Source organism: Pipistrellus hanaki (genome assembly GCF_964339955.1).
Source record: "Pipistrellus hanaki genome assembly, chromosome: 21".
NCBI classification, from domain to species: Eukaryota; Metazoa; Chordata; class Mammalia; order Chiroptera; family Vespertilionidae; genus Pipistrellus; species Pipistrellus hanaki.
This window is the reverse complement of record NC_140523.1, coordinates 7,296,108-7,308,235: the sequence shown is the minus strand read 5'-3', so window position 1 is coordinate 7,308,235 and position 12,128 is coordinate 7,296,108. Positions and strand designations below refer to the sequence as shown.

At 58.6% G+C, this 12,128-nt stretch overlaps 1 protein-coding gene across 1 annotated transcript; it reads right to left on the bottom strand.

Moving 5' to 3' along the window:
• Window positions 1–2,005: 2,005 nt before the first annotated feature.
• MESD (mesoderm development LRP chaperone) lies at window positions 2,006–11,046 on the bottom strand. Its single transcript, XM_084869295.1, has 3 exons — window positions 10,811–11,046; window positions 5,191–5,423; window positions 2,006–3,107 (listed from the first exon to the last, which is right to left on the bottom strand). The coding sequence occupies exons 1-3, from the start codon at window positions 11,015–11,017 to the stop codon at window positions 2,849–2,851; spliced, it is 699 nt and encodes a 232-aa protein (XP_084725421.1). The 5' UTR covers window positions 11,018–11,046; the 3' UTR covers window positions 2,006–2,848.
• Between the last annotated feature and the right edge of the window lie 1,082 nt (window positions 11,047–12,128).

Here is a 12,128-nt window from a genome sequence, read left to right as displayed (position 1 = left end):
CAGGACAAAGACCTGTTCTCTATTTATTTATTGTCTGTGCACTCGGAGGAACCAAGAACTGTCGTCCGTGTTGTCGGCCTGTACGTGTCCCTGTCCCTGTCCCCACGCCTCGGCCGGCCTCAGAGCGCCCGGCTCTGGGGGAAAACCTCACTGTGCCCTAGTAAACGCTCAAGGGGCCACCCTGTCTGCTGGCTGTTTTCCTTTAAAACCGCGTCTCGTGGCCCTGGCTGGTGTGGCTCAGTGGGCAGAGCATCGGCCTGCAGTCTGAAGGGTCCCGGGTTTAATCCCGGTCCAGGGCACATACCCAGGTTGTGGGCTCCATCCCCAGTAGGGGGCGTGCAGGAGGCAGCCGGACCAGGACACTCTCATCACGCATGTTTCTCTCTCTCCCCCTCTCCCTTCCTCTCTGATTAAAAAATAACAAATTTTTAAAAATAAACTGGGGCTCATAGCTGAGAAAAAAAAAGGCCGGCCAAATGCCCTCTGGGTCTGCTTTCACTTCCAAGAACTATACCAGCTATTTTCAAACTTTTATTATTTTTTTTTAAATATTTTTTGGCCGAGACCGGTTTGGCTCAATGGATAGAGCGTCGGTTTGGGGACTGAAGGGTCCCGAGTTCGATTCCGGTCAAGGGCATGTACCTTGGTTGCGGGCACATCCCCAGTAGGGGGTGTGCAAGAGGCAACTGATCGATGACTCTCTCTCATTGATGTTTCTAACTCTCTATCTCTCTCCCTTCCTCTCTGTACAAAATCAATAAAATATATTTTAAAAAAATATATATATATATATATTTTGGTTGATTTCAGAGAGAGAGGGAGAAACAGCCGTGATAAGAGAATCATCGATCGGCTGCCTCCTGCTCGCCCCACGCTGGGGATGGAGCCTGCAACCTGGACACGTGCCCCGACCGGGAATCGAACCCTGACCTGCTGGTTCCTAGGTGGATGCTCAATCGCGGGATGGGGGCTAAAATTCGGAGGCACACCACCCTGTGTGTGCTGCCGCTCTGACAACAGGAGAGCTGTCCTCTGACTCACCCCGCCGGCTGCCCAGCTCGCTCGGGGCCTGGCTCTGCCGCGGCCGGGCACCGTGACCTGAAGGACCGCCCACCTCCCCTGAGCCCCGTCTGGCGTGGGTGGGAGATGGGGGTGACCTAGCGCCCTCGGCCTGGGGTCGCTATGACAACGCAGCCCGCCCAGCAGCGGAGATCAAAGAGCCGGAGCAGAGGCGGGCGAGGCCAGAGGTCTGCGGCGCCGCCAGCAGCTGGGATTCCACTCCGGGCAGGCAGAGCAGGTGGGCGCCGCGGCGGGGCTCTGCTGCCCCCTAGTGGACACCCGCTCCGTGTCAAAGTGCCCTCCGCGGCCTCAGAGGGGCCTCCGGCCTGCAGGGCCCCTCCTGCAGCACCTGGATGGCCCGCGTGGCCCTCACTCCCCCTCCTCCCCCCGAGGACACGCAGGGCACGCAGCCACCTCACTCACAGCTGTGAGCCCCCGTTCCCGCGGTCCATGGGGCGCGGCGGCCCAGGTCTCCACCTGCAGGGCCCGGAGCCGGGGCGGCAGGGCCAGCACCCCCACCCCGAGCAGACTGAGCGGGAGGGGCCAGCTCCAGGGAGACCGGCGCTGTGGCACCCCGCCCCCCCACGCCCAGACACACGCGCGCACACACACACACCAGGCCCTGGGAGGCCAACACGCACACACACACACGCGCACACACACACACACACACACAAACCCCAGGCCCTGCGAGGCCAACAAGCACACACACACACACACCCCAGGCCCTGCGAGGCCAACAAGCACACACACACACCCCAGGCCCTGCAAGGCCAACACACACACACACACACACACCCCAGGCCCTGCAAGGCCAACACACACACGCACACATGCGCGCACACACACACACCCCAGACCCTGCGAGAGAGACACACACACACACACACACACACACACACACCACGAGCGAGGCGGAGGGAGGGACAGCCTGGAGCACCGCACATTCTCACCGCGAACATGTTATTCTGAGAAAACCACAAGGAAAGGCTTTACAAACGGCGGTTCTTAGAAATGGCACCTGTGCAGGCCCGCCCCTCCCGCAGAGGGGAAATCAGACACCGGCAGGGAGGGCCCGTGAGGACCACATACATGTAGGCACTTCAGCAGACACGTGTTCACACGGAGAGTGCCGGGCCCTGCCACACGCCCCGGCGCCGCTTCCTAGCGCCTTTTCAACGCCACATGGCCTGGCCTACACGCCCACCACCTCCTGAATGAGGACTCGGGCCGGTCCCGGCCCCCCGCCCACAGCAGCGGCAGACACCCCGAGTTCCATCGAGGAGGCGAGTCTGGGAGACCCCGGGGTCTCGGCGGCTCCTGGAGGGGCGGGCGCACACGCCCTGGAGGTCGGGGTGCGTGTCCACGTCACAGTAAGGAAGTGGCGTTTTGGGGCGCGAAGGAAGAGCCCGGTTCAGGGGCACTGGGTCTTCCCGGGTCTGACCGGCACCTGGTGTCCTTCCGCCCTCTCTCAACGTCCACGCACAAACCCAAAAGCAGACACAGACCGGAGCGGGTGCGCTGGGGGCGCTGGTGGCACCCAGGACTCCCCGGACATGCGGGGAACACGCCACAGGCAAGCTGCCAGCGAGCGCCTCTGCCCAGGAACCCTGACCTTGGCCGTGGCCGTGGCCAACGTGAATGCTGCCTTAGCACCGCAGCCTGGCCCTCAGGGACTCTGGCCTGCCACCCCGGGCCGGGGCGGACCCCGCGGAAGCCGGAACGCCAGGGGAGCGGGTCCCACGCCGCCCGCGGGCCGGCCCTGCCCGCGTGTGCACCTGCCCGCCCGTCACAGGTCCTCGCGCGCCCGGCCCGCCCGGTTGTCCTCCTTGGGGGTGCCGCGGGGCTTGCCCTCCTTCTTCCTGCCCTTGGCCGGCTTGGTCTGGTTGCGCTCCCGGCCGCCGCCGCCACCGCCGCGGCCCGGGTACACCTGGCCCTCCAGCGTGACCTCGGCGCAGCGGTCCTGGCTCACCAGGAAGTCCTTGATCTCCCAGGCGTAGCTGCCGTCCCGCAGCATGAAGATGGCGCGGTCCGAGCCCACGATGAACCTGCACGGGAGAGGCCGCGGTCAGCTCGCCGGGCGGGGGCGGGGCGGGGGCGGGGCCTGCGGGTGTCCCTGACGTCACCCACCGGCCGCGCACCATCGTCAGCTCAGACGTTAGCCCTCGGGCCCGGCCTGCGCGGCTCAGTGGCCGAGCGTCCACCTGTGAACCAGGAGGTCACCGGTTCAATTCCGGCCAGCGCACCCGCCCCGGTTACAGCTCTGATCCCCAGGAGGGGTCATGCAGGAGGCAGCCGATCCACCAGTCGATCACTCAATGATTCTCTCTCATCGCTGGTGTTTCTATTTCTCACTCCCTCTATTTATTTATAAAAATAAATAAATTATTTGGCCAAACATTTTTTTTTTTTAATATTTTTTACAGAGAGGAAGAGAGAGGGATAGAGAGTTAGAAACATCGATGAGAGAGAATCATCCATCAGCTGCCTCCTGCACACCCCGCCACTGTGAATGTGCCCGCAACCAAGGTGCATGCTCTTGACCGGAATCGAACCTGGGACGCTCTATCCACTGAGCCACACCGGTTCCGGCTGGCCAAACATTTAACTAACTCACCCCTGCTGCCTCGGCAGGGCCGGACCGAGTGATTTCCCGGGCCTCCTACGACCCGTGGGCCGGGAGTTCCCCACCCCTGGACAGGGTCAGAGCTCCCGTGGCACTGAACCAGGAAAAGCAACTTTCTTTTTTTTTTTTTTTTTTTTTTAAATATATTTTATTGATTTTGTACAGAGAGGAAGGGAGACAGATAGAGAGTCAGAAACAGCGATGAGAGAGAGTCATCGATCAGCTGCCTCTTGCACACCCCCTACTGGGGATATGCCCGCAACCAAGGTACATGCCCTTGACCGGAATCGAACCCGGGACCCTTCAGTCCCCAAGCCGACGCTCTATCCATTGAGCCAAACCGGTCTCGGCAGGAAAAGCAACTTTCAAATTCTACAGGAACGCAGAACAAAACCTTGTGAGGCTTCACGTCTGGGATCCTAGCAGACTGAATTCGTTCACCCCTCAAATCAGAAGCAGCACCTGGCCAGGCTGGTGTGGCTCAGTGGTTGAGCATCGACCTGTGAACCAGGAGGTCAGGGTTCGATTCCCGATCGGGGCACGGGCCCGGATGTGGGCTCCATCCCCAGCGGGGGGCACACAGGAGGCAGCCGATCCACGATTCTCTCTTATCATTGAGTTTCTCTCTCTCTCTCCCTTCCTCTCTGATTTCAATAAAAATATATTTTTTAAAAAAATAAGGAGTCCTAGCTGGTGTGGCTCAGTGGATAGAGCTTGGGCCTGTGGACCCAAGGGTCCTGGATTGGAGTCCAGTCAAGGGCATGTATGTACCTGGGCTGCAGGCTCCTCCCTGGCCCAAGTCCTGGTTGGGGCTCATGCAGGAGGCAGCCAGTTGATCCATCTCTCACATCGATATTTCTCTCTGTCTCTCCCTCTCTCTAAAAATCAATGGGAGCCGAAACCGGTTTGGCTCAGTGGTAGAGCGTTGGTCTGTGGACTGAAGGGTCCCAGGTTCGATTCCGGTCAAGGGCATGGACCTTGGTTGTGGGCACATCCCCGGTGGGGGGTGTGCAGAAGGCAGCTGGTCGATGTTTCTCTCTCATCGACGTTTCTAGCTCTCTATCTCTTTCCCTTCTTCTCTGTAAAAAATCAATAAAATATATTTAAAAAAAAAATTAAAAAATAAATAAATAAAAATCAATGGGAACACCCCCTTGGATGAGGTTAGCAGCACACATAGAAAGAACAAAGCCAGCTCAGAGCAGCCTCTGGCGGGAGCCCTCGGCGGGCGGGCGGACGGGCGGGAGGGCGAGCGGGCGGACGGACGGAGGGCGGGTGGACGGACGGACAGACGGGAGGACGGGTAGACGGGCGGAGGGCGGGCGGGCGGGCGGGCAGGTGGACGGATGGAGGGCGGGCGGGCGGGCAGGCGGGCGGGCGGACGGACGGAGGGCGGGCGGGCGGACGGACGGACAGACAGACGGGTGGATGGACGGACAGACGGGCGGAGGGCAGGCGGGCGGACGGACAGACGGGCGGACGGACGGAGGGCGGCGGGCGCTCACCGCTGCACGTCGTAGTTGGCGTTGAAGAGGCTGCCCTGCCACAGGCTGGTGATCTCCTCCGTCTCCTTCTCGGAGGGGCTGCCGGACACGGTGACGAACATCATGAGGGTCTTGCCCTTCTTGGTCAGCTTCAGGATGCTCTCCGGCTTGCCCGGGTCCAGCTTGGAGAAGTCCACGGGCGCCGAGGGCCGCTTGTGCTCCGGCAGGTCCCCCTCCTCGATGTCGTCGTCCTTCTAACGGGGGGGGGGGGGGGGGGGGGGGGGGCGCGCAGACGGTCAGAAACGGGTGTTCCCACCCGGCAGAGGCAAGGGCGCCCGCACCGGAGGGGGAGGGGGTGAGGGGTAAGGAGCGGGGGGAGGGGAGTCTGGGACCAACGTCATAACCGACAAGAAGAAAACCCAGCAGGAGCCGAAACCGGTGTGGCTCAGTGGATACAGCGTCAGGCTGCGGACTGAAGGGTCCCGGGTTCGATTCCGGACAAGGGCATGTACCTTGGTTGCGGGCACATCCCCAGTGGGAGGTGTGCAAGAGGCAGCTGATCTATGCTTCTCTCTCATCCATGTTTCTGACTCTCTATCCCTCTCTCTTCCTCTCTGTGAAAAATGAATAAAATAAAAAATTAAAATAAAATAAAAAGGCCAAACCCCACGGCATTCACGTCTGAGCTTCGGCAGTCCTGACTGCCGTCACTCCAGGTTGCCAATCACAGAGCCCCATGGAGTGGGTTCCCCCATCGTGTTCACACCCAAAGGCTCTGCCCAACATGATCGACGGCGAGCATGGGGAGACGACACACCACACAGCGAGGAAGAACACGCACTGACACGTGTGACGGTCAGCTCCCGCGGCCCCAGAGGGAGCGCAGGGAGAGGAGCGGGTGGGTTTAGGGATGGCTGCCCGGGGAGAAGAGCACCCATGGAGAGGGAAGCACTGAAGGGGGTGGGGGGTGGGACAGATACCAGGAGAGGGCGCTCATGTTCCTCATGTCTGCAAACGTGAGCCCCTTTAGCCTGCACACCCCCTGCAAAGTGGCCGTGACCTGGCTCTATGGGGAAGGACAGGGAGGATCAGTAACCAAGGTGCGAAGCTGAGGCCAAAACCCGTCCTTTCGCCACGTTATGCTGCCCCCTTGTGGCCACAGAAGTCAACCGACTGCCAAGTCCTCCAAAGAGCACAGCTCAATCTGGCCTGCATGGCTCCGCGGCCGAGCGTGGAGCTAGGAACCAGGAGGTCACGGTTCGGTTGTGGGCTCAACCCCCAGCTGGGGACTTGCAGGAGGCAGTCCATCCCTGATTCTCTCGTCACTGATGTTTCTCTCTCCCTCCCTCTAAAAATCAATAAAAATACACACACACACACACATAATAATCTGGCCACTCAGTGTGTGTGTGTGTGTGTGTGTGTATTTGAGGCCCAGTGCATGAATTCGTGCATGGGTGGGGTCCGGCCAGCCTGGCCAGGGGGAGGGAACATGGGCGGTTGGCCGGCCTGCCTGCTGGCTGAACTCCTGGTCAAGGGGACCATTTGCATTATAGCCTTTTATTCTATAGGAGATGCACTGAGTGGCCAGATTATTATGCGTTCAGGGATCATCATCACCCGGCGCTGGTCCCTGCATTGCTGGCCATCTGTCTACAGGAATCACACACACACACAGCCTGGAGGAAGTGCACAAGTCAGTGACCACGGCTCCTGTCCAGGTGAGCAATAAAGCAGGCAGCAACATCACTCGGGGTCCATATATTTTTAAAAAGTATTTCGGAAAACGTAAACCGACAATACACCAACTGCAGCTGTAAAAGCTACATCTGCACCAGAAGGGGGGCATCGAAGAGAAAACATGTTTTGGGATGAGGCTATGAGATTAAATGCAAACAGCCCGGGACTGCAATGTCAGGGTGCACAGCAGGGACCGAGTGTCCTTCTGACGTCCGACCCCCACGGCATCAGGGCCCCGCAGCTCTGGTTCCCACCATCCTGACTTCTCACCGCGTCCCTCAGTCTATCCCAGCCAAGCAAACGAATGTAAGTAAAAAGACTGATTTTTATGCTGCCATAGCTAATCATGAGTTGATGTATTTTTTAAAAAATTATTTTTTTTAGCCCTGACTGGTGTGGCTCAGTGGATAGAGCCTGACGACTGAAGGGTCCCGGGTTCCATTCCAGTCAAGGGCATGGATCTTGGTTGCGGGCACATCCCCAGTCCGGGATGTGCAAGAGGCAGCTGGTCGATGTTCTCTCTCATCGATGTTTCTAACTCTCTACCCTTCTCCCTTCCTTTCTGTAAAAAAAATCAATAAAAACATATTAAAAAATATATATATAAAAATTGATATCAGAGAGAGAGAAACATCAATGATGAGAATCACTGATGCACTGCCCCCTGCACGCCCCACACTGGGCACGTGAGCTAACAGGGAATCGACCTGTGACACCCGACCACTGAGCCACACCAGCCGGGGCCAAGCTGCTCTATTCTTCCATGCTCTCGGTTGATTCTCAGAACGACCTGTGCATGCCATCAACACCTCCATCCCGAGGAAGAAGAGACTCGGGGACAGAGGCTCTTCCGGTCCACAAGCACCAGCAAAGGGGCTGGACCCGGGCAGTCTGACAGCGGAGCCTCGGCTGTCAGCGTCTGCTCCGTCCCGTCAGGAAGGCCCGCCCCCCCCTCCCCCCTGCCTCTCTGATACCACTTCCTCCCTGACGCCCTCTGAGAGTCCCACAGCACTATCTTTTCTTTTCATAAAATATATTTTTATTGATTTCAGAGAGGGAAACATCAATGATGAGAGAGAATCACGGATCGGCCGCCTCCTGCAGGCCCCCCACTGGGGATGGAGCCCGCAACCCGGGCCTGTGCCCTGACCGGGAATCGAACCCTGACCTCCTGGTTCCTAGGTTGATGCTCAGCTGAGCCACGCCAGCTGGGCTGCACCTCCTTTTTGTAGCGCTCAGCAATTCCTACTTTGCATTGCGGGTATTTTTATTGGTGCCTGCTGCCACCGACGGTCGGACCCCTTGGTTCATCACCCCTTCTGTCTAGCTGAGTATCTCCAGGGTGCGATTTCCCAACGAGATGTCCTATGTGGTGTGGCTCAGTGGGTAGAGCACCAGCCTGCGGACTGAAGGGTCCCAGGTTCGATTCCCAGTCAGGGCACAAGCCCAGGTTGCGGGCGACCCCCCAGTGTGGGGCGTGCAGGAGGCAGCCGATCCATGATCCTCTCTCATCATGGATGTTTCTATCTCTCTCTCCCCCTCTCCCTTCCTCTCCGAAACCAATAAAAATATATTTTAAAAACAAACAAACAGACAAAACACTTCACGTGCAGGAGCGCAGAGGGAGGCCGGCAAGGGCGAATGGTGAACAGGAAAGGGAGTGAGTGAAACGATCACATGTCTCTTCATTCGTGGTCTCCCCACACCCACTCCACCCCAATCTCCCCCCAGCTGCAGGTCAACACCAAAACTCTATCTGCGTGTCCGGGGCATCCGATGGCATTTTAAACTCATGACCCAAAGCCTCGATCAAACATACACACAGATAAACCACCACATCACGGTCCTGGCTGGTGTGGCTCAATGGGTAGAGCGTCAGTCCGGGGACTGAGGGGTCCCAGGTTCAAATCCAGCCAGGGCACATGCCTAGTTGGGGGCTTGATTCCCCAGTAGGGGGAGTGCAGGAGGTGGCCGATCCATGATCCTCTCTCATCACGGATGTTTCTCTCTCTACCTTCCTCTCTGAAATCAATCAAATATATTTAATACAAACAAACAAAAACCCACAACATCGTGAAACATTAAGTGTTGGCAGGAGCCCTCCAGTAAGATCTCAGGACAATCCGACCACCTTGAGAAGGGAAAGAGGCAGCGTGATATTCTTGCCTGGAGAACGCCATCTAAAAAGCGCATTACACTCTGTCTTGGCCAGAAGGCCATTACGCTAAGCCAAATAAGCCAGTTGGAGAAGGAGAAATATCACGATCCCACTCATTTGTGGAATATCACGAACAACAGAAACGGATGAACAAAAGCAGATCCAGAGACAGAAGCATGGGCCAGACTGTCAAACCTCATAGGGAAGAAACGGGGTAAGGGGGAGAAATGAACCCAGGGATTTGTATGCATGCATATTGGCATAGCCTATGGATGCAGACACCAGGGGGGTGAAGGAGAGGGTTATGGGGGGAAAAGGACACACATGCAATACCTTAATCAATTAAAATAAATTAATCTTTAAAAAAAAAAAAAAAAGCTTATTACAGCCCTAGCTGGTGTGGCTCAGTGGATAGAGCGTCGGCCTGTGGACTGGAAAGTCTCAGGTTCGATTCCGGTCAAGGCCACATGCTCGGCTTTCGGGCTCCATCCCCAGTAGGGGGCGTGCAAGAGGCAGCCAATAAGTGATACTCTCATCATTGATGTTTCTCTCTCTCTCTCACTGGCCCTTCCTCTCTGAAATCAATAAAATAAAATAAATAGAAAAAATTGCCAAAACCAGTTTGACTCGGTGGATAGAGCGTCTGTCTGCCTGCGGACTGAAGGGTCCCGGGTTCGATTCTGGTCAAGGGCATGGACCTTGGTTGCGGGCACATCCCCAGTAGGGAGTGTGCAGGAGGCAGCTGTTCAATGTTTCTAGCTTTCTATCCCTCTCTCTTCCTCTCTGTAAAAACTCAATATTTAAAAAAAAGAAAAAATTACAACAAAAAAACCCCAAAAACTTATTACAAACTCCCTGTAATTATTACACACTCTGGTGCACTCAGAAAGTTCACTCGCACGAAACAGAAGCCACTGCTCCTTTAAATGAAAAAAATTAAAAAAAAAAGTGGCTCCCATGAGAGCGAGCAACTGGCCTTGGATTACCGCCCGGGTTACCCCCTAAAATGACAGAACTCTCAGCAGGGAAATGCGTCCACGTGGGAAGCCCGCAATCCTCCCCACCTGGCAGATGGCAGAACCCTGCAACCTGAGCTGACCCTCTGCAAAGTAACCCTGGCTCAGAGGCTGAGTGAGCTTCGACCTATGACCCAGGAGGTCACGGTCCGCTTCCGGGTCACGGCTCAGGCCGGGGCTCGATTCCCTCCCTCTGTGTGGGGCCGTGCAGGAGGCAGCCGATCTGTGTTTCTCTCTCATCGTGGATGTTTTCCTCTCTCTCCCTTCCTCTCTGAAATGATAAAAGTACATTAAAAACAACAGCAAAGTAATCTTACCCATCATCCTCCCGCCTCCTCCTTCCCCCCCCCCCCCCCCCGCCATAGTACGGGAATATTGTGCAAAACGTCTCCCTGCCACCTGCAGGGGCTCACGGACCCCGGGGAGCCACGCAGGAGGGAGAGGGGATGGGCGGCCGGGGCAATGGAGCTCAGGGACGGCTCCACGCGGGAGGCTGACCCGAGAGGGGAGGCCCCCAAAGGCTGACGGAGGGCAGCGGGATGGCGGCGCGGCCCGGGGCGCAGGGGTCGGGGAGGCCCGGGCGGTCAGCGGGGACTCGGGGCGCGAGCAGAGAGGAGGTTAGAGGGTCGGGAGGGGGTGAGAGGTCGGGGAGGGGGTGCGGGGCCAGGGACGGAGGAGACCCCGGGAGGGGGCTGAGGGGGTGGGGACGGGGGCGCGCGCCGCGGACCTCCCACTGTTCCAGAAGGCGCGCCATGTCCGCATCATTGTAATCGCGAATGTCCTTCTTCTTCTTCTTCGGGGGCGGCGGGGCCGCCTCGCCGGGCTTCCCAGCCGGTTCCTCGGCCGCGCGGGCCCCGGGCGGCAGCACCAGCAGCAGCAGGTCGGAGGCACAGAGCAGGAGGACGGCCGCGCAGAGCCAGCTGGAGGCCGCCATCGTCGCCGCGCCGCCGCCGCCGCCCCACCGCGTCTGCGCGAGGCGTCGGCCCCGCCCCTAACGCTCCTTTCCGGAACCTGGGCCGGCGCCTGCTTTCCGGCCCCGCCCCCCGAGTCGCGCTGACCTATCAGGCCCGCCCCTCCGTATCCCAGGCCCCAGAGGCGCGTGGCTCTGCCCGCCTATGCGCGCTGACCTATCAGGCCCGCCCCTCAGCTATCTTTTCCCGCCCCACGGCCCCTCCGGTGGTCCGGCTGCGGTGCCCGGCGAAGGGACGGACCCACCCACCTCATGCTTTCCGGCCACGCCCCTCCATGGCCCCGCCCCCGAGGCCCGCTGACCTATCAGACCCCGCCCCGTCCGACCCTGAGACCCGCCCCTCCGCCATCTTTTCCCGCCCCGAGACCCCTCCCCTAGTCTGGCCGCGAGGGGCGGGCCCAGGGAGCCCTCGCAGCGCCTCGCGAGGCCGCAGGGCCCGCCCGCGAGGTGAGTTGGCGCCGCCCCGGCCTCCGGAAAGGCCACCGGCGCGCGGGCCCGGGCGGGTCCCCTCGGTCCCCTCGGCCTCGTGGAGTTTTTGAAACTTGGATCGGCTTCCTCAGAGGGGCCTGCCGAGGGGATTCAGCCCCACCCGCTCTCGGATATTCCTGTCGCCTTTCAGGCTCCAAAAAGCCTTAAAGGGACCCCGGCCGGTGTTGCTCAGTGGGTAAGGGCGTCCGGGGTTCGATTCCTGCTCAGGGCACAGGCCCAGGTTGTGGGTTCGATTCGCAGTGGGGAGCGTGCAGGAGGTACCGATCCATGATTCTCTCTCATCATGGATGTTTCTATCTCTCCCTCTCCCTTCCTCTCTGAAATCAATAATATATATATATATTTATATATATATATATATATATATTTTTTAGCCGAGACCGGTTTGGTTCAGTGGCTAGAGTGTCGGCCTGCCCTCAGGCCTGGAGCCACCTTTCTGCCTTCCCATGCTGCCCAGAGGCCTGGAGTGGCTGGGGTGGTGCCTGCATATGCAAATCAACCTGCCATCTTTGTTGGGCTGATTTGCATACTTGCTCCTGATTGGCTGGTGGGGGTAAGGTCAATTTGCATCTTACTCTTTTATTTA